This window comes from Microcebus murinus, chromosome 27 (genome assembly GCF_040939455.1).
Source record: "Microcebus murinus isolate Inina chromosome 27, M.murinus_Inina_mat1.0, whole genome shotgun sequence".
Taxonomy (NCBI): domain Eukaryota; kingdom Metazoa; phylum Chordata; class Mammalia; order Primates; family Cheirogaleidae; genus Microcebus; species Microcebus murinus.
Genome location: NC_134130.1, coordinates 3,963,818 through 3,990,330, shown reverse-complemented (window position 1 = coordinate 3,990,330; position 26,513 = coordinate 3,963,818). Strand labels below are relative to the sequence as shown.

Below are 26,513 nucleotides of genomic sequence, written 5' to 3'. Positions count from 1 at the left end.
TCTGCGCATGCGCCACCGCCCCCGGAAGTGAGTCCAAGGAGGCTCCATCACCATAGCAACCAAGGCCTACTCTGTGGGGTCGAACTCTTTCTCCTCCTGAGCATGTTTGGGGTTCGTGTCCTCACCCTGCTCTAGGAGTGGGAGGGGACCCTATCATCCCGCAAAGTGATCGGGGCAGGGTCCTTTGTGACGTGGAGCTGAGCCAGGAGGGGTCAGGGCCTGGGTGGGGATGGGGCGGGACCACCCCAGGGGCTGCCGGCGGGATGGGTCTGTGCAGGTCCAAGCTACCCCAGACGGGCAGGCCTCTGAGGCCGAAGGAGAAGGGTAACATGGCGGGGTGGCTGGGGTACTGGGGGAAGAGGGAAGGAGGCCGTCGAGAACAGGGAGGGAGGAGCAGGCCCCCCATCATGGCAGTAACACAACTGCGCATGCTCACGATTCAGCCCTTCGATCCCTCCCGGAAATGCTCCCGCCCGCACATGCTGGGTTCTGGGCCCCCCAAGGAGAGAATCTGTCCAACCAGCTCCCTGTCCTCTTGGAGGGCACAGCGAGGTGGAGGAGACAGACTCATAACATGGGAATCTAGAACTCAGGAGGGAACAGAAGCAGCACAGCCGGCTCTGAGAGCTCAGGGAAGAAAGGAGGTTTCAGCTGGGCCCTGAGGGATGCATAGGAGTTGGCTAAGCAAAGGAGGGAAGCAAGGCACAAAAATTGGACTATCAACAACAGACTCCGTTGCCGGGCGCGGTTGCTCACTCCTGTAATCCTAGCACTCTGGGAGGCCGAGGCGGGAGGATCCTTCAAGGTCAGGAGTTCGAGACCAGCCTGAGCAAGAAGGAGACCCCCGTCTCTACTAAAAACAGAAAGTTAATTGGCCAACCATAAATATATAAAAAAAATTAGCTGGGCATTGTGGCGCATGCCTGTAGTCCCAGCTACTCGGGAGGCCAAGGCAGGAGGATTGCTTGAGCCCAGGAGTAGGCTGACACCATGGCCCTCTAGCCTGGGCAACAGAGTGAGACTCTGGCAAAAAAAAAAAACAAACAAAAAAAAAACCCAGACTCTATAGATGTGTCTGGTAGCCTTGGACATTCATTTATTCCTCATCCACTACGAGTAGGAACTGTGGAACTGTGCCAACTACTGGGAATACAGGGTGAGCGTGACAGAAATAGTCCCTGCCCTCATGAGGTACACTGTGGGCGGGGGCAACCACCAAGAACAAGGAAACAGGAAATCAGGACTGACTGTGGCCATTGCTGTGGAAGAAATGAGGTTCTTTAGATGCAGCTTAGAAAAGGATTGATGGCTGAGGTGTGACCAGAGGAATTGTCAACCCAAATAAATGACTGAGGCAAAAATCTCAATCAATGGAAGTTTCTTTTTTTTTGAGACAGAGTCTCGCTTTGTTGCCCAGCCTAGAGTGAGTGCCGTGGCGTCAGCCTAGCTCACAGCAACCTCCAACTCCTGGGCTCAAGCGATCCTTCTGCCTCAGCCTCCCAAGTAGCTGGGACTACAGGCATGCGCCACCATGTCCGGCTAATTTTTCTATATATATTAGTTGGCCAATTAATTTCTTTCTATTTATAGTAGAGACGGGGTCTCCCTCTTGCTCAGGCTGGTTTCGAACTCCTGACCTTGATCGATCCTCCCGCCTCGGCCTCCCAGAGTGCTGGGATGACAGGCGTGAGCCACCGCGCCCGGCCAATGGAAGTTTCTTAAGCCAAGATTTTGAGGATGTGCGGGGGGGGGGGGGGGGGGGGGGGAATGAACCTCAGACAAGCTGTGGCTGTTCTTCTGAAGGGGAGGTTGAAACGTCAGCATTTTAAAGGCATTTAAGGCCGGGCGCGGTGGCTCAAGCCTGTAATCCTAGCACTCTGGGAGGCCAAGGCTGGCGGATTGCTCGAGGTCAGGAGTTCGAAGCCAGCCTGAGCAAGAGCGAGACCCCATCTCTACTGTACATAGAAAGAAATTAATTGGCCAACTAATATATATAGAAAAAATTAGCCGGGCATGGTGGTGCATGCCTGTAGTCTCAGCTACTCGGGAGGCTGAGGCAGCAGGATTGCTTGAGCCCAGGAGTTTGAGGTTGCTGTGAGTGAGGCTGACGCCATGGCACTCTAGCCTGGGCAACAAAGTGAGACTGTCTCAAAAAAAAAAAAAAAAAGGATCCAAAAGAGGAACCCTGGGGCTGGCTGGGACAGAGTGAAGGCAGGGGATGGGGGGATGGGATGAGCCTCGTTTTCTTCAACTGTAAAATGGGATAACAGAGTCTCTGCGATGCTCCAGGGAGATGCCAAGTGCAAAGGGGCCTGCCGGTTCAAGTTCGCATCTTCATCCACCGCAACCCACAGCAGCCCGTCCTCACAACATGCCTGGCTACACCCTTGAGCACAGACACGTGCTCACACAGGCCAGCCTAGGGCAACAGGGGGTATGCCAAGAGACCTGCGTCCAGTGTCACTCAAGGACACGCTCTACTAACTAACCTGTGGACACATTCACGTCGGGGCCGCTGCCCCCGCACACCCCAGGCGCTAACCCATCCCCTCCCTCTTCCCCGCACCGCAGACATCCTCAAGTCCCCCCTGATCATCTTCGTGATGGGCGGCCCAGGCTGTGGCAAAGGGACGCAGTGCAAGTATATGGCCACCAAGTACGGCCTCTGCCACGTGGGGCTGGGCCAGCTACTGCGGCAGGAGGCCCAAAGAGGCACCCAGCGGGGCCGGCAGATCCACGACCTCATGCGGCAGGGGCTCCTGGTGCCCACGGTGAGAGCTCACGGGCCCGGGGAGAGGGAGGAAGAGGGTACATTGGAACGAGCCTCAGCTTCTGGCTTGGCCACCGCTTTGCCACGCCGAGCCTCTATTTTCTTGTCTGTAAAATGGGGAGACCACATCAAAAGGCCATAGAGAGGTTGGGATGACATCACCCCATCCAGTGTTTTTAGCAGAACACCTGGCACTTAAGAATCACCCGATACAATCAGCAAGTGTTTACTCCCTTTGTGACTCTGCGACTGTCACTGGCCCCTTCCAAAGCCGCTTCCTGGCCTGTGACATGCAGGGGAGCCCAGCACCTCACACACTGAGGGAAATGACACCCAGCAGGCCCGGCATCTGGCCGACACCCACCCAGTCCTCAGCAGTGGTCTCCCTAGGGCATCAGGGCAGACCCAGAATCCAGGGCACTAAGTAGGACATTGTCACCTCATGTTCACCTGAGGACCAGAGCTTGCTATGGTGACCCTTGTAGAAACTGGACGCCCCAGGGTGAGGGGCGGGGAAAGAGACAGGCCCTCGGGCGCTGAATCCACCTCCTTCCTCCCCAGGGTATCGTCTTAGATATGGTCAGTGACAACATGCTGTCCCACCCGGAGAGCCGGGGCTTCCTCATCGACGGCTTCCCCCGGGAGCTGAAGCAGGCCCAGGAGTTTGAGCGCATCGTGAGTGGCCCCAAAGTGTGTGTGCGTGTGTGTCCCTCCCCAGCTGGAGACCAGAGGGGCTGAGCCTCCTGGAGTGTTCTGTTATCAAGGGACAGTCAGGGTCTTGGAAGCTTCTAGAACCCAGGAAAGACACTAGCAAGCTCTCTAAGAGCAAGGAGGAGGTTATTTCAGTATCTTTCTGCCTGGTTCCTGCCACCTGGTGGATGAATCCTTTGCCCACTGAGTAGCAGGTGGGCTCAGCCTCCTCCCAATGAATGAATGAATGTAGTTATTCATTCATGTGTTTATTCGACACCCTCCTGCCAAATCTCCGAGTAGTTCTTAAGACAAGCCTTGTCCTTGGGGCTGGGGGTACAGAGGTCCCAAGACAGACACAGTCCCTGCTCTCAACATAGATGTTTCTGGTCGTGGTTAAGGGCAGTGAACACCACAAACAGAATGGCGATCTGGAGGGACAGGAGTGGGCTATTTCAGGTCATGTGGTCCAGGTGGTGACATGGGGACACTGCAGCGCTGAGTGGAGGGGGAGGAGGTGGCACTGGGCAAGTTGGAGTGAATTTGAATTTCTTCAGGTTTTTTATTTTTATTTTATTTGTATTTTTACAGACAGGGTCTTGCTCTGTCGCCCAGGCTGCACTGCAGTGGCGTCAGCCTAGCTCACTGCAGCCTCCAACTCCTGGCCTCGAGTGATCCTCCTGCCTCAGCCTCCCGAGTAGCTGGGAGTACAGGCGCCGCCACCACCACCAAGCCCGGCTAATTTTTCTATTTATGTAGAGATGGGGTCTCACTATGTTGCTTAGGCTGATCTTGAACTCCTTGGCTCAAGCAATTCTCCCACCTCAGCCTCCCAAAGTGCTGGGATTACAGGCATGAGCCACTGCATCCAGCCCAGGTTATTTTTACACATCAGTGCGGACTCTTTGAAAGGTCTCGGCAAGCACCCAAACAGCGATGACGCTGTGCACCTGTGGGGGATGGGAGGATCACTTTGATTCTGTTTAGAAATGGTTAAGCAGGAAAAGAGAAACTGGCCGGTAGGCCTTCTAGGCTTTTCTGGGACTTGCTGGATCCCAGCTAAAATCCCTTTCAAAGAAGTCCTGGCACTTTGACAGAATCAGAGGTCATGGGGGCTGGGGCAGCAGTCCCCACGGGCAGAGGACAGAGCCCTGCCCTTTGCCCACACCTCCACAGGAGCCATTCTGTCCGGCTCATTGTGATGAGGTTAAAGAACAAGTGGCCCAGGGCTGGGAGGCCAAGGTGGGAGGATCGCTTGTGGTCAGGAGTTCAAGACCAGCCTGGGCAATGTAGCAAGACCCCATCTCTCTAAAAAAAAAAAAAAAAAAACAACTAGCCAGGCATGGTGGCATGTGCCTGTGGTCCCAGCTACTCAGGAGGCTGAGGCAGGAGGATCACTTGAGCCCAGGAGTTCCGCACTATACTGTAGCCTGGGTGATAGAGACTCTGTCTCAAAAAAAACAAAAACAAAACAAAACCAGGAAAAAAAGAAAAGAATTCTGTCTGAATATACAGGGGGGGGGAAAAAAAAAAAAGGAAAGCAGAGCGACTCTCGGGCGCCCTCTCCTGGACTGGGAGTTCCTGGCGGGCAAAGGCCAATCCGTCCCTCTGCCGGCCTCAGCCCCAGGCCTGGCCTGGCCGACAGCAGGTGCCCAACTGAAGGATTCCGACAGGTGGCCGCAAAGTCTCGGAGCAGAGGCCGCAAACCCCGACCCCCGTTTGGTCGGCCACCGGCTCGCTGGGTCTGGCCCGCGCAGCCTTTCGCGGTTCCTTTTTTGCATTCTCGGCCAGCACTCAACAATGGGGCGCTCCCACATCAAAACCCGCAGCTCCTCTTGAAAACCGACTGACTTGGCAACGCGGGGCCTGCACGTCCCCATGGCAACAGCAGCGTGAATGCTCCCTGAGCTTTCACCCAGCCCAGCGCCGCTCCCAGCACTCTGCACGGATGAACTCATCTTCCCGAACGTTCCAGGCGCCAGCGCCCGTTAGCACCCTGATCTTTCGCAGCGGGATGGGGCGGCTTGTCCAGGGTCACACCCACCACTGAGGTGGCAGAGGCAGGACTGAAGTCCAGGCAGCCCCGATTGTCACCTCTTCACCGGGAGACCACGGAAGGGGTGTACCTTCCCCCCCTTGCCAGGCTCCCCCCTGCAGGCATTTGAGTTGGTGGTGGCCTCCGCCTTAGCATCTGCCCAGAGGTTCTGAGTTGCCTGGCATCCCCAGAGCCGTCACCCCTATTTTACAGACGGGGAAACTGAGCCCCAAAGATGAAAGGTTTCCTTAGGTTGCCTCCTGCCCCGTGGGCTCTAGCGCTGCCAGGTTAAGGGTTTTTGGGGCCAGGGGTTCTAATCCCACTTGGCCACTTCCTGCCGTATCCTGCAGCCCACGAGAACAACTGAACTCTTGGAGCCTCTGTTTTCTCTTTTGCCAACGTGGACAGAAAAACTAGAAGCATCTCTGTGACTGGGGCGGGGTGAGCGTGTTCTGGTGGCAGTTCGCATGTCTCTACCATTGCTTCAGTCACATCTGCCGTGAGAATGGCAGCTCCAAGGGGCCGAGGCCCAAGGCTGCTTATATGGGGAGCCTGGCATGGCCCGTGGTGGCCGTGCGTAAGTGTACGTCGAATGAACCCTCCTGCCCCCCAGAAGCCACTCGCTCCACTCCCGCTCGCGGGACAGTGGGGAGGACATGCCCAGGGGATGCATGTGCAGCTCCAATTATTATAATTAGGTTGGACTATGTGGGAGCATCCGGGCACAGTCCCCAAAACACCCAGGGACAGAGGTCATGTGTCTGGGTTGGTGTTTCCCAAAGTGCCACCTGCAGTGTGGGATAAAAGAGGATTTGAGGGTGTTGTCTTTTTGTTTTGTGAGACAGAGTCTTAATCTGTCAGCCTGGGTAGAGTACATGGAGTACATCATCATAGCTCACGGTAGCCTCCAACTCCTGGGCTCAAGCAATCCTCCTGCCTCAGCCTCCTGAGTAGCTGGGACTACAGGCATGCACCACCATACTCAGTTTGTTTATAATTTTTTGTAGAGATGGTATCTTGCTATGTTGCCCAGGCTGGTCTGGAACTCTGGGCCTCAAGTGATCTCCCACCTCAGCCTCCCAAAGTGCTGCAATACAGATGTAAGCCGCCATATCCAGCCAATATTTATGTTTGTTTGTTTATTTATATATTTATTTATTTTGAGACAGAGTCTCGCTCTGTTGCCCAAGCTAGAGTGCCGTGGCGTCAGCCTAGCTCACAGCAACCTCCAACTCCTGGGCTCAAGCGATCCTCCTGCCTCAGCCTCCCGAGTAGCTGGGACTACAGGCATGTGCCACCATGCCTGGCTAATTTTTTCTATATATATTAGTTGGCCAATTAATTTCTTTCTTTTTTAGTTGGCCAATTAATTTCTTTCTCTTTTTAGTAGAGACAGGGTTTCACTCTTGCTCAGGCTGGTTTCGAACTCCTGACCTTGAGCCATCCTCCTGCCTCAGCCTCCCAGAGAGCTAGGTAGGATTACAGGTGTGAGCCACCAGGCCCTGCCTACTTATGTATTTTTAAAAACTCTTTATTAATGATAGACTCCCAAGAAGTTGCAGAGATAGCAGAGAGGCCCTATGCACCCTTTGCCCAGCTCCCACGACGGGGATGTCCTGACCTGGTCCAACATCAAAATCAGGAAGTTGACATTGGTGTGTATTTATTAATGTTTTTACAGTTACCTCCCTCGCAGGTGACATTGACGTTCTATTGACCACAGTGATATCATTGTCTTTAAAAAAAAAAGTTAAGTAGAAAAAGGAAGTTGATGGAATTCCAAGTCTTAAACACTGGCCGAATGCAGATGTGGGGACACAGACTGAATCAACCAGTGACTCTGCCCAGGAGGCATGGGAGAGACCAAAGACACCACGTCACCATCGCTGCCCTCGCCAGGAGAGGGAAGTGTTTGTGGCCAGTGTGTGTGCACGCTGTTCCCGGAGTGGAAAAGCCCACAAGCGGCCGGGCGCGGTGGCTCACGCCTGTAATCCCAGCACTCTGCGAGGCTGAGGCGGGAGGATCGCTTGAGGTCAGGAGTTCGAGACCAGCCTGAGCAAGAGTGAGACCCCCGTCTCTACTAAAAATAGAAAAATTAGCTGGGCATGGTGGCGCATGCCTGTAGTCCCAGCTACTCGGGAGGCTGAGGCAGGAGGATCGCTTCAGTCCAGGAGTGTGAGGTTGCTGTGAGCTAGGCTGATGTCACGGCACTCACTCTAGCCCAAGCGACAGAGTGAGACTCTGTCTCAAAAAAAAAAGCTGGCAAAGAAACCGTTTGTATGTTTGTGATGAAACTATTTCAGACATATGCACATAAGTTCAAGCCCAGATGCCAAGGCCAAACCACCATCATGGTTTGGCCACACGAGCTGTATCTTTGCCCAAACCTCTCGTCATTGCAATTGCCAGTTATGTATTTTAAAGCACATCCCAGATCCGGTTCTGGGCATTTCCTCACCCAACCATTATGCTGTCACCACGTCTGAGATGATTAACATTAATTCCTCGATACCATTTTTTTTTTTTTTTGAGACAGAATCTCACTCTGTTGCCCAGGCTGGAGTGCAGTGGCGTCATCATAGCTCTCTGCAGCCTCCAACTCCTGGGCTCAAGCGATCCTCCCACCTCAGCCTCTTGAATAGCTGGGACTACAGGCATGCGTCACCATGTCTGGCTAATTTTTTCTATATATATTAGTTGGCCAATTTTTCTTTCTATTTTATAGTAGAGACGGGGTCTCGCTCTTGCTCAGGCTGGTTTCAAACTCCTGACCTGGAGCAATCCGCCCGCCTCGGCCTCCCAGAGTACTAGGATTACAGGCGTGAGCCACTGCTCCCGGCTGGAAACATATATTCTTGAAAGGAGAGGAAAAAAAGGTCACAGTTTTATCCTGATATTTCCAGTTCGCATGTAACATTTAGTGTTTTTGCCTATCTTTTCTCTTTCCCTAAACATTTCAGTTCCTAATACCATTAACATACTCATTTGCATGGTGAGTAGCTACACAGTAGTTTCAAAACAATGTACCCGTATTAACTGCTAAGAATAGAACTACTTTGTATGTATTGAAACATCACTATGTAGCCCATAAACATGTATAGTTATTATGTGTCAATTTTTAAAATGTAAAAAGAAATTAAAAAAAAAATGAAACTATTGAAGGAAGTTAAGATTTCTTTGCAGCTCTCGTTCTCCTTACATAAAATCCAACTGTCTGGCCGGGCACCTTGGCTGGTGCCTGTAATCCCAGCACTCTGGAAGACCGAGGTGGGAGGATCGCTTGAGGTCAGGAGTTCGAGATCAGCCTGGGCAAGAGTGAGATCCGTGTCTCTACCAAAATAAGAAAAATTAGCCAGGCGTTATGGCGCATGCTTGTAGTCCCAGCTACTTGGGAGGCTCAGGCAGGAGGATCACTTGAGCCCAGGAGTTGGAGGCTGCAGTGAGCTATGATGACGCCACGGCACTCTAGCCAGGGCAACAGAGTGAGACTCTGTCTCAGAAAAATAAATAAATAAATAAACCGTTGTCCCGCCATATCTGGGGGCGATTGGCTCCAGGCCTTCCGTTGCGTGCCACAGTCCACGAATGCTCTGCTCAAGTCTCTGATATAAAACGGGGGTCGTGTTTGCATATGACCTACACAGCAGGAAATCATCTCTAAGTTACTTATAAGATGTAATACAATGTAAATACTTGTTACACTGTATTGTTTAGGGAATAATGACAAGGAAAAAGAATCTGTACTTGTTCAATACAGATGGAAATTCCCCCCCCCTTGAATATTTTCAATCCTCGGTTGGTTGACTCCGTGGATGTGGAGCCCACGGACGGACGTAGAGGGCGGGCTCTCCCTCCATGGACGCACTGTGCAAATACTGGGTCGCTTGAAATGATTATTCTCTCTGTGTGGTTATGTAATGAAATTGACACACGGTTGGGCCATTTCTTTCGGTTTGTTTTTCAATGTTTAGGGATTGCTTTTCTAAATTTAATTTTTGAACTGGTAAATTATTTCATGATTCCAAAGTCAAAGCCACATAGAAAGGTACATCCAGAGAGATCTTGTTTCTATCTCTGCCACTCCCACCCCGGCTTGCGCCCTCCTTCCCCCATAGGCAGCCGTTTTCATGAGTTCTTGGTTTGTCCTTCTGCTGTTTCTTTCTTTTCTTTTCATTCTTTTTTTTTTTTTTTGAGACAGAGTCTCACTCTGTTGCCCAGGCTAGAGTGCAGTGGCATCAGCCTAGCTCACAGCAACCTCCAACTCCTGGGCTTAAGCGATCCTCTTGCCTCAGCCTCCCTAGTAGCCAGGACTACAGGCATGCGCCACCATGCCCGGCTGATTTTTTCTATATATTTTTAGTTGGCCAATTAATTTCTTTCTATTTTTAGTAGAGACGGGTGTCTCGTTCTTGCTCAGGCTGGTTTTGAACTCCTGACCTTTAGCTATCTGCCTGCCTCGGCCTCCCAGAATGCTAGGATTACAGGTGTGAGCCATCTGCCCAGCCTTTCTTTTCTTTTCTTTTTTTTTTTTTTTGAGACAGAGTCTTGCTGTGTTGTCCAGGCTGGACTGCAGTGGTGTCATCATAGGTCACTGCAGCCTCCAACTCCTGGGCTCCAGCTATCCTCCTGCCTCTCAGCCTCCCGAGTAGCTGGGACTACAGGCACATGCCACCACGCCTGGCTAATTTTTCTATTTTTAGTAGAGGTGTGGTCTTGGTCTTGCTCAGTCTGGTCTTGAACTCCAGAGCTCAAGAGATCCTCCTGCCTCGGCCTCCCAGAGTGCTAGGATTACAGGCGTGAGCCACCGTGCCCGGCCTCCTGTTTCTTTCTGTAAATACAAAGTAGGTGTGTGCATGTGCGTGTTTCTCCTTTGCATTCTATATATACAATTCTTCACTTTTTTTTTTTTTACTTTACGATAGATCCTGAAGATTTCACATTAAGAGATCTTCCTTTTTAGGCCGGGCGCGGTGGCTCACACCTGTAATCCTAGCACTCTGGGAGGCCGAGGCGGGCGGATTGCTCAAGGTCAGGAGTTTGAAACCAGCCTGAGCAAGACCCCGTCTCAAAAATAGAAAGAAATTAATTGACCAACTAAAAATATATATACAAAAAATTAGCCGGGCATGGTGGCGCATGCCTGTAGTCCCAGCTACTCGGGAGGCTGAGGCAGGAGGATTGCTTGAGTCCAGGAGTTTGAGGTTGCTGTGAGCCAGGCTGATGCCACGGCACTCACTCTAGCCTGGGCAACAAAGTGAGACTCTGTCTCAAAAAAAAAAAAAAAAGAGATCTTCTTCCTTTTTACACCGGCATAGTATTCTATCTTGTGGTTGCACGATTGTGCATTCAGCTGACCTGCTACGGACAGGAAGTTGTTTCCAATCGTTTGCCACGACAGACAATGCCACACTCATTTCATCTTTTTGCTAGTATCCTTTCGGTAGATTCTTAGGAGTAGAATTGCTGGGTTAAATAGAAATATATACAGCATGGCTGGGCACAGTGGCTCACACCTGTAATCCTAGCACTCTGGAAGGCTGAAGCAGGAGGATCGCTCAAGGTCAGGAGTTCGAGACCAGCCTGAGCAAGAGCGAGACCCCGTCTCTACTAAAAATACAAAGAAATTAATAGGCCAAGTAAAAATATATAGAAAAAATTAGCCGGGCATGGTGGCGCATGCCTGTAGTCCCAGCTACTCGGGAGGCCCAGGCAGGAGGATTGCTTGAGCCTAGGAGTTGGAGGTTGCTGTGAGCGAGGCTGACCCCGCAGCACTCTAGCCCGGGTAACAGAGTGAGACTCTGTCTCAAAAAAAAAAAAAAAAAGAAGAAAAAGAGAAAGAAATATATACAGCCTGAGCAAGGGTGAAACCCCATTTCTACTAAAAATAGAAAAATTAGCCTGTGTGGCGGTGCACACCTGTAGTCCCAGCCACTTGGGAGGCTGAGGCAGGAGGATCACCTGAGTCCAGGAGTTGGAGGCTGCAGTGAGCTATGACGACGCCACGTCACTCCAGCCTGGCAGACAGTGAGACTATGTCTCAAAAACAACAACAAAAATGATCAGGAAACGCCTTACATGCCAACGTGGAACCATCTGGAACTCCGCTAAGTGAATGAAGTCACGGGGAGGGCAGTGTCTTTCCCGTTTGCATAAAAAGGTGGGGAAGAACATCGGGAGCGCTTGCTGGTACCCTGCACACGGGACAGAGCTGCCGAGGGAAATGCGAGGAGGGTGTGCCTGGGGCCAGCGAGGCCCCGCTTCCCTCCTTCCTGTGTGTGCGTGGCGTGCACACGCGTGCGTGCCTGTGTGTGCGTGTGCACGCGCGTGCGTGCCTGTGTGTGCGTGCGTGCCTGTGTGTGCGTGTGTGCACGCGCGTGCGTGCCTGTGTGTGCGTGCGTGCATGTGGTGTGGCTGCAAGCGGCCTGTGCTGCCTCTCCGGAAGATAAATCTGCAAAACTCAAACAAACACAACAGAACAGGCCAGGGAGGCCCGAGGCTGCTTTACCTGCCTGTGTGATGGCCCCGACGGCCGGCCTTTGTCTCTGGGGCAGCTGGGGCGTGAGGGCCGGCGCGCCCAGCCCGTCCTCACGGCCCCTTGCTTGGGCGCCTAGGTGGGCCGGGCCCCCGACGCCGTCATGGTGTTCGACTGCTCCATGGAGACCATGGTCCGGCGCGTGCTGCGCAGGGGCCAGGTGGAGCGCCGGGCGGACGACGCGGAGCCGGCCATCCAGCGGCGCCTGGAGACGCACTACACCCTGTGCGAGCCCGTCCTGACCTTCTACCAGCGGAAGAACCTGCTGCGAAACGTACGTGCTCCCTGCTCGCTGCTCCCCCGGCCCCCAGGGAGCCAGTCGCCGAGCAGCCCCGGGTCCCCCGGGGGGGGGGGGGGGGGGGGGGCAGCGCAGGCTACGGCCCCCCGGGGTTGTGATGACGGTTTAAGGTCTAAGCACAGCGACTGGCTCCAGAACGCTGGCAATTAAAGACATTTTAGAACCCACCCAAAGAACATAAGGTCATGGCCAAGGGTCCAAGTCGGTGCCGCTCAAATCCACCTGTATCCTCAAGGTGGACGCAGCGATAGCTTAACATTCTTAAAGTGACCCACCCAGCTCCTGTACCTTCCAGTTAGGAAGACGAAAGGACTTTGGTGATGTCCTTGTGCCCGCCTGAAGGTAAACGCCTGAGATGTGCCTTCTCCTGCCCCAGCCGAGGCTCAATTGAGTGGCAGCGATGCCCCGGAACCAGCCTTGGCTCCCTCGGGAGGGCACGGGGGAGTTGGAGGGCAGTTCCCCGCACACCCGTCCCCGCCACGTGTCTCTGCACAGCAGCTAGTAACGTCCGACTGCGCTCTCCCCACCTTTCCCATCTGTCTCACCTCACCTGCCCGGGCTCTTCCCAGGCTGGTCGGAGTGGGAGGGAGATGGCCCTGCCCCAGGACTCAGACCTGACCTCTGTGCCCCCCGTCCCTAGATCCTGGCAGAAGAAGCACCAGAGAACATCTTTGCCAAGTGCTGCTCTGTCATCGAAAGTCTGTAGAGAGACGGGAGGGGCTGGGGGCTCGGCCGTGCCCCTCGCCTGAACCTGTCCAAGAGGGGCGCGGGGCCTCGAGGTGAGACCTCTGGCGAGGTGGCCAGTGCCCCTCGTGACCTCAGAGCAACGCTTCCCTCTTCCTGGGTGCACTTCCCCACTAGGCGGGCTGACCAGAGGCCACCACCAGACATGCCCACCCGGGCAGGTGCCTGACCTGCCTGAGGCCCCCAGGGCGGGGACGGCCCCACCTAGAGGCAGCAGCTGTTAGTGGCTCCTGCTTGGTGCTGCCAGCCTGTCACCTCCCACTGGCACAGGCCACCTCCCACCTCAGGGCTCCAAACCTTAGCAAAATAGGCTGGAGCCAGGCCGCCCCATGAGGCGCAGCGCGTGGCTCTTGCCGTGGCGGCCGAATCCATGGGAACACCTGTCCCCGGGGCCCTCCTGGGCGCAGCCGCCCCTCCCTGCAGCAGCAGGGCAGTCTCCGGGGACCACACCGCACCTCACTGGCTGAGTCTTGTTCCTCCAGCAAACACAACTGCGGCCAGCTCGCAGCTTTTTTTTTTTTTAAACAAAAAGCATTTTATTTAACAAAAAAGGGGGGGAATGAAAGAGTTAAGAAAGCACAATGCACCTGCAGAAAACTATTTTATATTTGTTTTCTTACAAAAACCCCCACAAAGCTCGCAATCTCCAATCACCATTATCAGGCATCCCCCCACCAACAACACAGATAAAGAACAAACATCTGCTTCAAAACTTTACGGAGAATAAGGAGAAAGTTGGGGGGAAAGAGAGAGACAGACAGCATCCGGCAGACACAGGGAGGTTTTGTTATCATTTATTTGTGAAGTTAAAAACGAGCGATAAAAAGTAAAAACTGCCGTACAATTTTTTTTTGTTTTGTTCTTATTTTGTTTTCAGTTTCAATATCCTCTTGAACAGATGAAAAGACAACAGACCAGACCAGTCCTGGGAGGGGGGACAGGCCGCGGGGAAGCTGAGCCAGGGGGGAGGAGGAGGAGCAGGAGGAGCAGGAAGAGGAGGAGAGAGGGGGGCTCGGCTGCTGGGGGGGTCCTGCAATACCAACACCTGGTCCAAGGAATGTTCCAACGCTAACTAAGAAAAAGAAATAGCAAGAGTTGACTTTTTTTTCCTTTTTAAAAGTTTATTTTAAAAACAAGAAAAGGGCCAAGGGTAGTGGGGAGAAAATGAATTGCTTTATCCTCAGAGAGGCAGTTTGGAGAAGACTGGGGGTGGGGGTATAGATTTTTTTTTAATATATATATATATAATTTTATAAGTTTTGTTTTGCTTTGTGTTTTTAACTTTAAAAATTGTTTTTTTGGCAGAGATTTAGTTCTCGCTATCTTTTATGGCTGGCTCAACGTGAAGGATCCCAATTTTGAAAGGAAAAGCATGTGAGACACACACAGATGAGCGAGAGAGTGAGGGCCGGCACGCCCCGGAGCCACTCGCAGGAGGGCTCCCCCGGCACCCCCCACGGCAGCCATCGCTCTCTCGCCAAACAAACCAAAACCAAAAAAAAAAAAGCCCCCAAACAGAACAAAATGGAAAAAAAAATAAAGATTTTTCACAGATGAGGAAGTTCACATTCATTCGATTCATTGAGCCTGCGGAGAGGGAGAGATAGGAATCGGTCACTACGGGAGGGGAGGGCGGGACACTAGGGGCGGTGGAAGAGGAGGGGCTGGACACCCGCGAGCGCAGGGCCAGGAAGCCCCCTCCCAGACTGCGGCTGGCTCTGGCTCAGGCTGGAAGGACGCTGTCTGTTAACTGTCTAGTCAAGAGCTCGGGCCTCGGCTGAAGTCACACGCTGCTCCCTGACGGAGGAGGAGGAAGGACAGGACAGCAGGAGGAGAGAAGCAGGGCCGCAGAGGGCAGAGGCGGGGAGAGAGAAGCGCACTCAGGGCTGGGCTGCCCTCTGTCTCCAGGAAGGCGGGCGACTCCCGGCGCATCACAACATGACAGTGTCAGAGACCACGGTGTCCCCACAACACCCCTGTGAGGTAGGTTGGAAGGTGGCAACGATCTTCATGCCCACTTCACAGACAAGACCGGGACACGAGGCGAGCGCAGAGGCCGAGCCCGGCGGGGCGGGGGCCTCGGCCAGCCCCTCGTCCCTGCCGGAGCCAGGCTGCCTGCAACAGTCACTTGGACACGGGAAAAGAGATCTTGGGTTTAAAAAATAAAAGAATAAAAAGAACAAAAACCAAAAAAGTGATGCAGAGAAGGGAAAAAAATAGACGTTTTCTTCCCAAGTGGCCAGATTGCGGGTGATCGGCAGCCGACGGGGCGCCGCTGCGCGCCCGCCCGCCCCACCCCAGGACTACCCAGCAGTTCCAAAGTTCCGCCAGTCTGTCTCGCGCTCTCCCCCAGCATCACACAGCGGGACACAGGAACAAGCAGCTGGCGGAGGGAGGCCTCTTCATTTAACCTCTGGACCCAGCGTGCGCTCCCCTGGCGGCGTGTGGGGACTCCCGGAGACCTCTGGCCACACGGCCCCCGCTGCAGGCATCAAGGGCACACCCCGCAGGGGAAGGGATTTCCGGCGCTACCCACTAAGGCAGGATGGACGGTGGCCGGGGGTTGGAAGGAAAAAGGAGGAGGAGGAGGGTGGCAATTCCCACTTGCCTGCTGCTGTCCCTGCTGTGTGGGAGGTGGCTGGGGGCCGCCGGGACCTGGAGTCTGTCCGTAGTAGGCGGCCTGCTGTCTGTAGTACTCAGCCCAGGCCGCACTGTAGTCTGGCTGGGAGCCTGGGGGCGCTCCGGGACCCCCGCCAGTGGCCACTTGTGCTGTGGGCGGACAGGGGAGCGTGAGAGGCGGTGGGTGAGGGCCGCCTGCCCCTGGCCCCCTCTGCACGGCAGGCGGCTGCTCACCCTGCTTCTTGTAGTACTCCTCCCAGGCCTTCGTGTAGTCCTGCTGCGGGGGCGCTCCGGGCTGCTGGGGCTGCTGGCCTGTGGGGCACGGGAAGGGTCAGGGGGTGCCCTCTCGGTTAGGACGGAACCCCCCTCCAGCCACGCCACAGACTCACCAATCTTTTTGTAATACTCCTCCCATGCCTTCGTATAGTCCGACTGGCCGGTGGGTGGGGGCTGAGGGGGCTCACCCTGGGTCGGTGGGGCCGCGGGGGCCGGTGCGGGGCCCGGTACAGGGCCCGGGGGCTGCTGGTAGTAGTGTGAATAATATGCGGCCCAGGCGGCGTTGGGGTCTGCGGCCGCGGCAGCCGCTTTGCCTGCGGGAGGAAGGTGAGTCTGGGCTGAGGGGGGGCGTGGGGACCAGGTCCTGCCCTCGCCCGGGGGCCGCCACTTACTTGGGTCATGAGGCGCAGGCGGTTGCCACTGGGGGTAGGTGTTGCCCCAGCCCTGGGGTGGGTACTGGTGAGGAGGGGGCCCCCCGGCGCTGCACAAGGAGAGGGAAGAGGGCATGCGTGAGCAGTGGCGCCCGGCTGGGCCAGCGCTGGGTGCAGGCCAGAGGCCGGGGCGCCTGGGGAAGGGCACGCCACAGGCAGCAACACAAAGGGCACAGACGGTGTCAGCTCAAGGACGTGAAACACAAGGGCCCAAAACTCACTATGCACGGACAGAATGCTGTCTTTGAATGAGGGTGTGCTTTACAGCAGGAAGTGAACCGTAGGAAAGAACAGCACCTTTTCCAACGGCATATACAAAAACAGGCTGGACTGGGCCCCAGTGAGCAGGGGCTCCGGCAGGGCAGCTGGGCTTCTCTTGGGGGTCACTGGAAATGGGGCCTCTTGCCCCCGTGGCCTGCATGGCAACCCCCACGCACCAAAGCCCGGGGAGCTGGGAGCAATACTCACTGAGGGGGGGCCCCTGGTGGCCCCTGGTTGAAGGGCCCAGGGTTGAAGGGCCCCATCGGGCCGGCAGGGCCTGGGCCCCCTGGGCCTGGTCCCACTGGGCAGAGAGGACCCTGGAGGGAGGAGCAGCAGACAGAGTGAGCAGGGAAGGCAAAGGGCGTGTAGCCCAAGCACCTGAAGGCCCCCCGCCGAGCCCACCTCGATCTTTTCCTCGATGAGCTGCTTGGCGTGGTCGATCTGCTGGGGTGAGCCCCGGATGATGAACAATTTGAAGTTCGGGTCCCCATTGGGCGGCAGCTGCCGGGAGATCTCTACAAAGGCGCCCGTCTGCTGGTTTATGGCTTTCACGTTTTCGCCACCTGCAGAGCCACAGACTGTGAAGGGAGGGCCAGGGGTGCCAGGTGCCAGTGGGGTGTGGGCGACAGGGCAGAGGGCCACGCTCACCTCGGCCAATGACCAGCCCGCACTTGTGAGTGGGGATGGAGAAGGTCATCTCCCCGCCAGGGGGCCCCCAGTTGCCTTGGCCTCTTCCTCGGCCTCGGCCCCCTGGGGGCATGCCAGGACCCCCAGGAGGACCTGGAGGACCACTCTGCAAGAAAGAAGGGTGGAGGGTGAGTGCAGGAAGCCAGCTGGCCCTGGAGCTCCCCTAGTAGGCTGGGCTGGCCTCCTCCCAGCACCCACTGTCCCCAGCACCCTCCCGAGGCCCTACCCGCAGGCTCTGCAGGAGGTCGTTGATGATCCGGGCCGCGTGCTCGCACCTGTCCGGGGGCCCCATTATGTGGGCTATCTTGTCGGGACCTGTCCCGTCATCTGGGGCCAGCACCAAGAGAGCAGAGACACCGATTTAAAAGAAAAGCCAGGCCAGGCATGGTGGCTCACCCTGTAATCCTAGTACTCTGGGAGACTGAGGCGGGATGATCGTTTGAGCTCAGGAGTTTGAGACCAGCCTGAGCAAGAGCGGGACATCATCTCTACTAAAAATAGAAACTAGCTGAATAAAAATATATACATATAAAAAAATTAGCCGGGCATGGTGGCATATGCCTGTAGTCCCAGCTACTTGGGAGGCTGAGGCAGGAGGATCGCTTGAGCCCAGGAGTTTGAGGTTCCTGTGAGCTAGGCTGGCACCACAGCACTCTAGCCCAGGCAACAGACTGAGACTCTGTCTCAAAAAATAAATAAATAAGAAAAAAGAAAAGCCAACCTCCAGCCCCCCACAGTATCGCCCTCAGAGCAGACTCTGTGCAGGGCCAGAGCACGTGACGTGGTATCTATACTCGGCCTGCTCTCCCTGGACTCCACTCACATAGGATCGGGGCAGGGGCAGGCCCACGTCCCCAGAAGGAAACCGAACAGCCAAGCTAGGGTGGTGGCTGAGGCTTCTTCCAGCATGTGGCACTCCAGAACTAACCCCTCAGTTCCCCAGAACAATCCAGTCCTGAGGAGCAGCAGAGCCTGGAGCAGAGGGACAGCGACCCGACCCAGCCTGCTGCTTGCCGGGCTGCCCTATCAGGGTGGGTTGTTTGGTGGGGGAGAGCGAAGAGGGGGATTGGATGGGAACAAGAAAGCTGTCCATATGGACCTGGAAAGACCACACGTCGGCAGCTGTCACGTGGCTGTCCCACACAGTGAAGGACAGGTGTGCCCGACGGCTGAACTGGGAAGGAGGCACCCTGAGGAGGCCAATGGGCTGACCCTGGTGCCAAGTACTCAGCGTTTGCCTCCCAGGGGCCGGCTGTTGGTGGCATGGGTAAGACTGGCCACACCGCCCACCCCGACCGCCGTCCGGGCCCCGACCCTGCTTAAACTGGATCCGCACGCCCGCGTCGTTCTGGATCTTCTTGATCATCTCTCCGCTCCGGCCAATGACCACCCCCACGGAATGCCTGGGCACCGGCACCTGTGGGGGGACACAGTCAGCTGGGTCCGTCCTGTAGCTCTACTGCCCATAGGCCATGAGGAGCCACCCCCCACAGGGGCCCCACTCACATCTATGCCCCCACCAATCCGAGAGCCGTACTCATTCCGGTCCCCAAAGCCACCTTGGTCGCGTTCCCGGAGGATGTCCATCACCATCTCACAGGCTTGCTGCAAAACACACAGGCCCCGTTGCCGTGGGCAAGCCCTGCCACCTCGCAGTGGCCTGCCAGGCCCCCATAGGGATGCGGGCCTCAGGAAAGGCCCACACATCTTTGCTGCGCCCAACACTGCACCCTGCTGAGCTCTTTGCCATCCTAACAGGCAGGCATCTACAGCAGCCCTGTTTTCCAGATAAGAAAACGGAAGGTAAGAGCTGACCTCAAAGCCAATCATCTCGGCAGTGGGAGGTGGCTCACGCCTGTAATCCCAGAACTCTGGGAGGCCAAGGCAGGCGGATCCTTTGAGATCAGGAGTTCAAGACCAGCCCCAGGTCACTGGTCCCCCTGCCCACCGCCTGTCCCTCCAGAATCCCCCGCACCCCCACTCCCCAAGCACACTCACCTGCACTTTATAAGGGTCCCCGATGATCCGGAGAGGCTTGTCCACATTCGTGTTCTGGGAACCATCTTGAATTAGAATCATCTTCACGCCAGCTCGTTCCTTTACAACCAATGTTAACAGTTAGTGCTTGGTTTTCACACAACCTTCTGGGGCTGGTGCAGGCAGGAGGTAGGCATCATGTAAAAGGATAAAAGCTGCTGGCATGGGAGCCGGCAGGGGTCAGGGGTGCAGACAGGGGAAGGGAAAATGCCAGGACTAGGGGCTGCTGCTCGGGAGCCCCCTCACCTGCAGCTGCTTGATGGTCTCCCCGCCCTTGCCAATGACCAGGCCAGCCTTCCCTGCGGGGATCATGATCTCCTGTATCGTGCCGTTCTGGCCCCCGTTGGCGTTGTCGTGGAACTGTCCTGGGGGGCCCCCACGGCCCCGAGACACGATGTCATCCAGCATCATTTTTGCTTTCCTGGCAAGGGAAGAACGGGTCCTTCCATCTGAGACAGAGCACTGGCCAAGGGCCCCAACGTGCATATCTGAGATGACGAGGGGCCAGGCACTGGGGCCTGGGCTGGAAGGTTTCCCAGATCTCAGAACTCTGGGGACGGAATCCACCTGTTCCTACGACTCTCTGGAAGGGGCAGAAGGCGAGGACGTGGCATGGGAGTCACCTCCCCGTTTCAGGGGCACCGAGAGGGCTTCTGCCTGCTCCCTCATCGCAACGAGAGGTCCAGCCCCGGACTTACTGCACAGATTCTGGGGCTCCTGTCAAGGACACGCTGCGCTCGGGGAGGCCGCCACTGTCTGGAGAGAAGAGGAGACAGGGTCAGTGCACTCCGTGGCCTGCAGGCACAGAGAGGCCTGCCCTGGAGACAAGGACACTTCGGAACCCACAGCCACTTCTGTTGCCACTCGGCAGCCTAACAAATCAATTTACTGCCCCCGGAACACCTGGGAGGCTGCCTGATGCAAGGCCAAGGTCAGGAAGCTTAAAGTGCAGTAGGGAGGAACTTTTAGGGAAAAAGATCAGGTGGAGGGCAAGGCAGATTCCAGAAGGCCCAAGACACAGGCCACCCCCACCAGCACTGGGTACCACAGGAGCCTCTTCTACAGACAACACCTCTCATGTACATGAGACCAAGTGCCCAGAAACCCCTGTCAAGTTGGCATTTTGCAGCTCAGGAATCAGAGATTCAAGGAGATAAATAACTTGTCTGAGATCAGATGCACAGCCAGAACTGGGACTGAAACCCAAGCCTGACCTCAAGCAAGCCCACCACCCCTGCCTTGTGTATTCCCACCCGCAGGTTATATCAGTTAGGCGGTGACCTGTTGCCACTGTTCAGAGAATGGTGGCTGCAACGAGACACCCTGTGCTCAATTCTAGACCTTCCACCTCAGTCTGTCCCCACCAACTATAAAAAGTAAAAAAAAAAAAAGTCACAGGACCAGTAGTGGGGCTGTACTAGCTGAGTAAGCCCAGCATAGTAAGCACCTACAAACACCAGCCTGTGTTCCACCTATATGGTCACAGCAGAAAGTAAGTAATTAAAGAAGAAATTAAGGAACTAAAGAAAAGTGCAAAGAGCCCAACCCAATCCCCACCTCCATTCCGGCGGGTACCCGGTCCTCTCATACCTGGAGAAATCTGTACTTTGCAGCCAGAATCCTGCTGGATTTTGTTGATTTGTTCGCCTCCTCTGCCAATGACTAGGTCAAATGGAAAGAAAAAACAAGAGAAAATAGAAATTGACTGAGGGAGCCCAGAGCTGAGAAGACCCTGTGTGCAGGGTCCTCAGGCCCCCAGATATTCAGGAAGGCAGCAGCCATCCCAAGCTCCCTGTGCCACCTGCCCAGACAGGGTGACAGAGGGACAAATGAGAGCAGGATACAGGAGTCCCTCTCAGACCAGGGCTTCTGGGCTGGCAGGGGCTTGAAGACACTGTCCCTAAGAGGGAAGGGGACGGTATTGGGCCCTCCCTACCAAGGTGACCCACACTCACTTAGGCCCACCATGCCGTCTGGGACCCTGTACTCTTCTGTCATTGAAGTCCTATAAGGAGAGACAACAATAGTCAGTCTCAAGTGGGAAAGGAGGAGGACTGACGACCTAGAAGGTCTCCTGAAGCCAGGGCCCTGCCCATTGGTCCCTGACACTTCCGGCTACAGATCTTGCTTCCTACAACTCGAGGACCAAGACCCCAACAGGCCTCAGCAGAGTCTGACCATAATAAGCCACAAAACCTCAAGGCCTCAGTTTCCCCATCTGTGCCATGAAGGGCTCAGGCTGGGCAGTGTGACCCATGGCCCAGCGCTGTTCCACTGACTCAGGGCAAGAGCAAGGACTCAGACACGTTTACAGCAAGCTGACAGAGCCATTTGTGTCTGTTGACTCTGGTAATAATAAAAATAGCTGTGTATTCTTTTCATTTTATTTTCCTAGTAAATCGTTTTTACTGTATTTTACAAAACTACTGACCCATTAAAAAGAAAAAGTGTGATCATTGACAAACAACCTATGTCAGATTTATCTAAGTCCACCTGGGGTGGCAAAGCCCCCTACGCTCTGCCGACACCCAGCAGGCAAGCACATGCATGTAAGATGTGGGAGAAAAACAAGGTCCTTCCTAGCCTCTTCTAAGAGGACGGATGTCGGTACATCTGGGAGTCCCAGCCCAGTGGAGGAAGCACCAGGATGCAGAGACCGCCCTTCCGTCTGCACAGTGGACTGCCATGGCCTCTCCTCCCCACAGCGCTGTAGACAGGAGGCTCGAGGAACAGACACAGCTCCCAAGCCTTCCCACCCTGTCTGTGTACTCCCTCCCTGGTCAACCAGTGATGGGAGATAAAACCCTGGACCAGTGCAGCCTCGGGCAGAACCACACCCTCCAAGCCACTAAGAAAGGCCAGAGTCCAGAGTCAGCCAACAGGTGAGAAACCAATGTGTGGTCCAAACCATGACTTACCTCGGGGGAGGATGGATGGGTCCAAGCTGAGAACTGATCGCTGCAGGGAAAAAAAAACAAAAGAAAGATTGGCTGAGCTCCTTCTCTCTGGGCCCCCCAACAGTGCCTGCCTCAGAGGCAACTGGCACTTGTCATAGTGGTCCCAAGCCTGCTTAAGCACCTGCTGGGCACTGTGAAGCCCTGCCCACAAAAGCATATACAGAGTAGTTCTGCTTCAATTCCAGAGGGTCCTGGGATCCCTAAAACCCATGGGCCCAGATTACCAACACCAGGAGCCCCCATAAAGAAGAGCTGCTGCCTACTCAGTGCTTCTAGCCCCCAGCTCCTAAAAACCTCTGAAGACCCGAAGCCGCCCTCCGGCCGCATGCATCAGCCGATGGACTTACAGTCTCCCTGGGAGGCCAGCTTCTTGCTCTCTGGTTGATCTGCCAAAGAGAGAGGATGTCAGATGCAGCACCCACCCACCCACACTGCCTCAAACCCGATGCTCGTGCCACATGTCCTGGGCAAGCAACTCCCCTCTTCTCCCACCCCCAACACAAGAGCAGAGAGAGGAGCCCAGAAGAGAACAACCCCAGAGGGGACTCAGACTTCACTCATCTACCAACGCTTAAAAGTAAAAAGCCTTTTATATCAAGTGAACAATGATGGTGACACCAGGGTCCTTTGGATTTAGGGTTGGACCTGCCTCGGGGCACACAGAGTCCTGGATAGACCTAGAGTTGATCAGGAGTTGCTCTATGGCTGCTTTGGCAATGCTGTGTGCCCCAGGGCCACCAAACTTCACATCAGGTCTCAATAACCCACCCCACCTTTCCTTAGCCTCCCAGAAGGAGAGGAATCATCTTGGGAACTTACAACTTCGACCTAGTCACAAGCAATCTGCCCTCCTCTCCGCCACCTGATACCTCAGGATGGCAGACTGAACAAAAAGAATGAACAAAGCTGGGATTGCTGAGGTTTTAAAAGACCAAACAGCGGCGGTCCTCCCCCACCCCCCGAACTCTGAACCACATTCAAACAAAAGCTCCTCTTTCTGCCCCCAGCCCTCCTTCCCCAAGCTAAAAGCAGCAGAGGGAGTGAGTTACCTCCATCTTCCAATTGTCTCTTTTGGCCCCCAAAACCAAAATCCGGAGTGCTGTTATTTACTGTTGTAGCAGCATCGCCTCCAATTTTGGCTGCGATCTAGAAATAAAGTAGTAAGAATTACCACCCAAACCACCCTCCATGGTGTTCAGGGCAACTTCTCATCACATCTCTGGGCTATGGAAACCCATCAGGTCTCGCTGTCAGGCCTGGGAGCTGCTCCCCGACAACGTGGGGAAGAGCCTGTTGGTTAAGGCATCCTACAAGCAGTGTGCTTCCCTAAGGCCTCGATGTTCTCACAAATTATCAAAGGGGAATATCAAAATTCCCCTTTTCCCTTTCGCTAGGATTTGTGTCTAGATTGTCTGTGCCCTGGCTGTAATCCAGTGACTTGGTTCTAAGGGTGAAAGGAACAGGTGCTTGGGTGCCAGGGAGGATCCTCGGGTCATCTACAGGAGCAAGAGCTTTTAGACACTTCCTCCTGCTGGCGGCCCCCAGCACAGAGAACCAGACGGTGTGTGACTATACCCCAGGTCTTCTGGGATGCTGCAGAGTTCAACTTTCCTTCATCTCCTTCACTCTCAAAAATCTTTGCATAAATTTACTGAATACCCTGGACGGAAGGAGGTTGTGTCAAGGCATCAGAAATCATCTTTTGACCAAAACAAAAGACCCCTTTGGAACACACGCTACATTTTAGACACATAAAGAACAACTTCAAATAAACTCCAATCCAGCAAACTTAAGACTAGAGTCTGTCTATGGTTTAGAAACCCAAACCCGAGCTCAGGATCTGTCTACCTTTCTCAATTTTTTTAATGCTTACCTTGAGCCAAAGCGGTTGGGGTGCCCAGATGGACCTTATCTCACCCCAAATGACAGCTCCAACTCCCACAGTTAAAGCTGCCCCAGAATCAAGACAGTTCCATGGACAACCAGATCAAATGCACCTTAGGACCCACCCAGCGCCAAAGTGAAGAAGGCAGAGACCACACAGGGTGGGAACACAGGCATTCACCTAACGGAACCTCCCACCTTGGGAGGAGTCAGTCCTAGCCCGGAGGCATTGGGACAGCCCCGAAGAGCACTCAATAGGCCACAGCGGGTCTGCTTCCTGAAAGGGCGGCAAAGAACTCCCATTCCGTGGGCCCCCACCCCTCCAGGCCGTGGGGAGGTAGCGAATAAAGCTGGGGAGATCAGACACCCCAGCACGTGACACCTCCTTGTTGTCACCACGACTCAAAACAGGATGGTGGGACCCTCCCCTCTTTTCCGAAAAGACACAGACAACGGGTGAAGCTACCCAAAGCATCCAAGAGTCAGTCCCTATGCCCATCTTGGCCATTTTGCCCAAGTGCTCAACCATCCTGGCCGCAAAAAGGTCCCCTATCCACTTTCCAGACTCGAGAGAAGGACTCCCCCTCCCGACCCCCCAAAGCCCCTTCTTCCTAGGGAAGAGGCAGAAATGGAATTGGGCTGGGGTCAAACATAACCCTTTGCCCTAACGTGGAAAGCAAAGCCTGCCCTCACGTGTCCTAACTGGGGGGGTCCCAAAGTGAGTCCCCGAACTCCAGGAACCCCTGCACACCCAGGGGCCGCCCTCAGTGACCCCGGGTGCGGCCCTACCCCCTGCAGGGGGGTCACCAGCGGGGAGCCCACTCGAGGTGCCGCGGGAAGGCCGGGCCCCCGTCTCCCGCCCACGTGACCCCGTGACGGCCCCGGCCCCCCCCAGCGACCCCGCGCGCGCGCACGTGACCCCCGCCCCCTCCCCCGCCCGCGCGCGCGCGCGCCCCTCAGGCCCGCGGCCTCCTCACCTGGCGAGCCCGCTGCACGGCGTCGGCGAAGGCGTCCTTGCGGATCCCTGGGCCGCCTCCGCCGGGCGGCTGCGAGGGGCCCCCGGCCGAACCCCCGCCGGGGCCACCGCCACCGGGGCCGCCGCCGCCCCGGTCCCCTGCGCCCGGCGGGCCTGGCGGAGGGCCTCCTCCGGCGCCCCCGGCTCCCCCGCCCCCGCCAGCGGGCGGTGGCGGCCCGGGCGGGGGTCCTCCCGTGCTGTAGTCCGACATGGCGCGGCGGGGCCGGGCCTGGAGCGGAGGCTGAAGCTGAGGAGGAGGCGGCGGCGGCGGCGGCTCAACGCGGGAACAAGGCCTCGCTCCACACGGCCGCGGAGCACTCTGGGAACCCAGCGGCTGGGAAGACGATGAGGGGGGAGAGGGTCGCCCCCTCCCGCCGCCGGCGTGACGGACAGCTCCGCTAGGCCAATGGGAGGCACCTGCTGCACCTCGGACACCAATCGCGGGCTCCAGCGAGCGGCCAATCGGAGTGCACCGAGAGGCAGTGGGCGGGAGGCGCTCGGTGACCGACAGCTCCCGGAGGCAATGGGCTGTGGATTGCCGGAATGGGGGGGGCAAATCAAGGCAATCCAAGAAGGCGGGAGGCCCAATGACGCGAGAGTTCCAGATTTGAGGGGCGGCTTCAGGACCAGATTGACGGCTCCCAGGAGTCACGTGGACTGGGAGGCGGTGCCTAGTGAAAGATTCTCCCCCTCCTTTGGACGGGTTGGGCGGGCGATTGGCCTGATGGTCGCCCACTCGACCCAATGAATACAGATGGGAGGCGGTGCTTGTAAAGATTGGCAGCCGACTTAGTCCAGTCCCTGACGAGTTCTGGATGATGAGATTGGCTTTGGACTTGATTGCTTTCCTTGTTAACCAGAATCCCTTTCTGGCCCTGACTTGTAAGCCAATGGCTGAATGGCAGGGGCGGGTGTTGGAGTGACTGACACTGCTCGAGACAAATGGCTATGAAGGAAATAAAGGTGCCCGGTTTTGGTGGGAGCCAGTGGAAGCGCAGCTGCATTGGGGTGGAGCTGGTCGCGGGACAGCGAGAGGGTGTTAGCGGGAGCCGGAGTGAATGGCAGCCGACGTGGGCGGTGGCTGCTGGCCGTCAGGCCTGACGTCTGGGTTAGCTCCCCAAGAGCCCGGCTGGGTAGGCCCAGCACGTGGCCTGCTTGAAGCCTTGGACATAGGGTGCTTCCGGGGGTGCGGCGGCGAGAGAGCACGAAACCAGGGGATCCCTGTACCCACCCCCTCCTCTCTCACCCTAGGAATCTAGATCTTCCACGTCTCCTCC

The 26,513-nt window shown here is 55.7% G+C and overlaps 2 protein-coding genes across 10 annotated transcripts; one reads left to right on the top strand and one right to left on the bottom strand.

Moving 5' to 3' along the window:
* Nucleotides 1–40: 40 nt before the first annotated feature.
* On the top strand, nucleotides 41–14,623 carry LOC105869668 (adenylate kinase isoenzyme 1). Of its 5 annotated transcripts, none has more exons than XM_012761678.3 (6): nucleotides 41–111; nucleotides 2,572–2,771; nucleotides 3,332–3,445; nucleotides 12,181–12,301; nucleotides 12,966–13,104; nucleotides 14,375–14,623. In XM_012761678.3, the coding sequence occupies exons 2-6, from the start codon at nucleotides 2,604–2,606 to the stop codon at nucleotides 14,445–14,447; spliced, it is 615 nt and encodes a 204-aa protein (XP_012617132.1). In that variant the 5' UTR covers nucleotides 41–111; nucleotides 2,572–2,603; the 3' UTR covers nucleotides 14,448–14,623. The 5 variants fall into 5 exon arrangements, with proteins under 5 accessions (XP_012617132.1, XP_012617130.1, XP_012617131.1 ...); XM_012761676.3 differs by lacking the exon at nucleotides 41–111 and adding an exon at nucleotides 193–324; XM_012761677.3 differs by lacking the exon at nucleotides 41–111 and adding an exon at nucleotides 193–324 and having other exon boundaries at nucleotides 12,107–12,301.
* KHSRP (KH-type splicing regulatory protein) lies at nucleotides 13,848–25,562 on the bottom strand. Of its 5 annotated transcripts, XM_012761669.3 has the most exons (20): nucleotides 25,199–25,562; nucleotides 23,387–23,483; nucleotides 22,685–22,723; nucleotides 22,299–22,338; nucleotides 21,336–21,385; nucleotides 20,971–21,042; nucleotides 20,079–20,136; nucleotides 19,627–19,801; nucleotides 19,342–19,440; nucleotides 18,850–18,948; nucleotides 18,658–18,760; nucleotides 17,570–17,670; nucleotides 17,305–17,449; nucleotides 17,059–17,219; nucleotides 16,864–16,973; nucleotides 16,357–16,445; nucleotides 16,078–16,302; nucleotides 15,923–16,000; nucleotides 15,678–15,838; nucleotides 13,848–14,656 (listed from the first exon to the last, which is right to left on the bottom strand). In XM_012761669.3, exons 1-20 carry the CDS (start codon nucleotides 25,445–25,447, stop codon nucleotides 14,648–14,650), a joined length of 2,160 nt encoding a protein of 719 aa, XP_012617123.1. In that variant the 5' UTR covers nucleotides 25,448–25,562; the 3' UTR covers nucleotides 13,848–14,647. The 5 variants fall into 5 exon arrangements, with proteins under 5 accessions (XP_012617123.1, XP_012617121.1, XP_075854406.1 ...); XM_012761667.3 differs by having other exon boundaries at nucleotides 13,848–15,838; XM_075998291.1 differs by having other exon boundaries at nucleotides 13,848–15,838; nucleotides 16,153–16,302.
* Nucleotides 25,563–26,513: the final 951 nt, after the last annotated feature.

Coding starts and splice junctions, on each gene's coding strand:
- LOC105869668 (XM_012761676.3), top strand. CDS start 264: ATGGGTCTGTGCAGGTCCAAGCTACCCCAGACGGGCAGGCCTCTGAGG. Junction 325..2,571: donor TCTGAGGCCGAAGGAGAAGG/GTAACATGGCGG, acceptor CCCGCACCGCAG/ACATCCTCAAGTCCCCCCTG. Junction 13,105..14,374: donor GAGGGGCGCGGGGCCTCGAG/GTGAGACCTCTG, acceptor TTTTTTTGGCAG/AGATTTAGTTCTCGCTATCT.
- KHSRP (XM_012761667.3), bottom strand. CDS start 25,447: ATGTCGGACTACAGCACGGGAGGACCCCCGCCCGGGCCGCCACCGCCC. Junction 20,137..20,970: donor CAAAGTACAGATTTCTCCAG/GTATGAGAGGAC, acceptor TCTTCTCTCCAG/ACAGTGGCGGCCTCCCCGAG. Junction 18,761..18,849: donor GGATTGGTGGGGGCATAGAT/GTGAGTGGGGCC, acceptor GTCCCCCCACAG/GTGCCGGTGCCCAGGCATTC.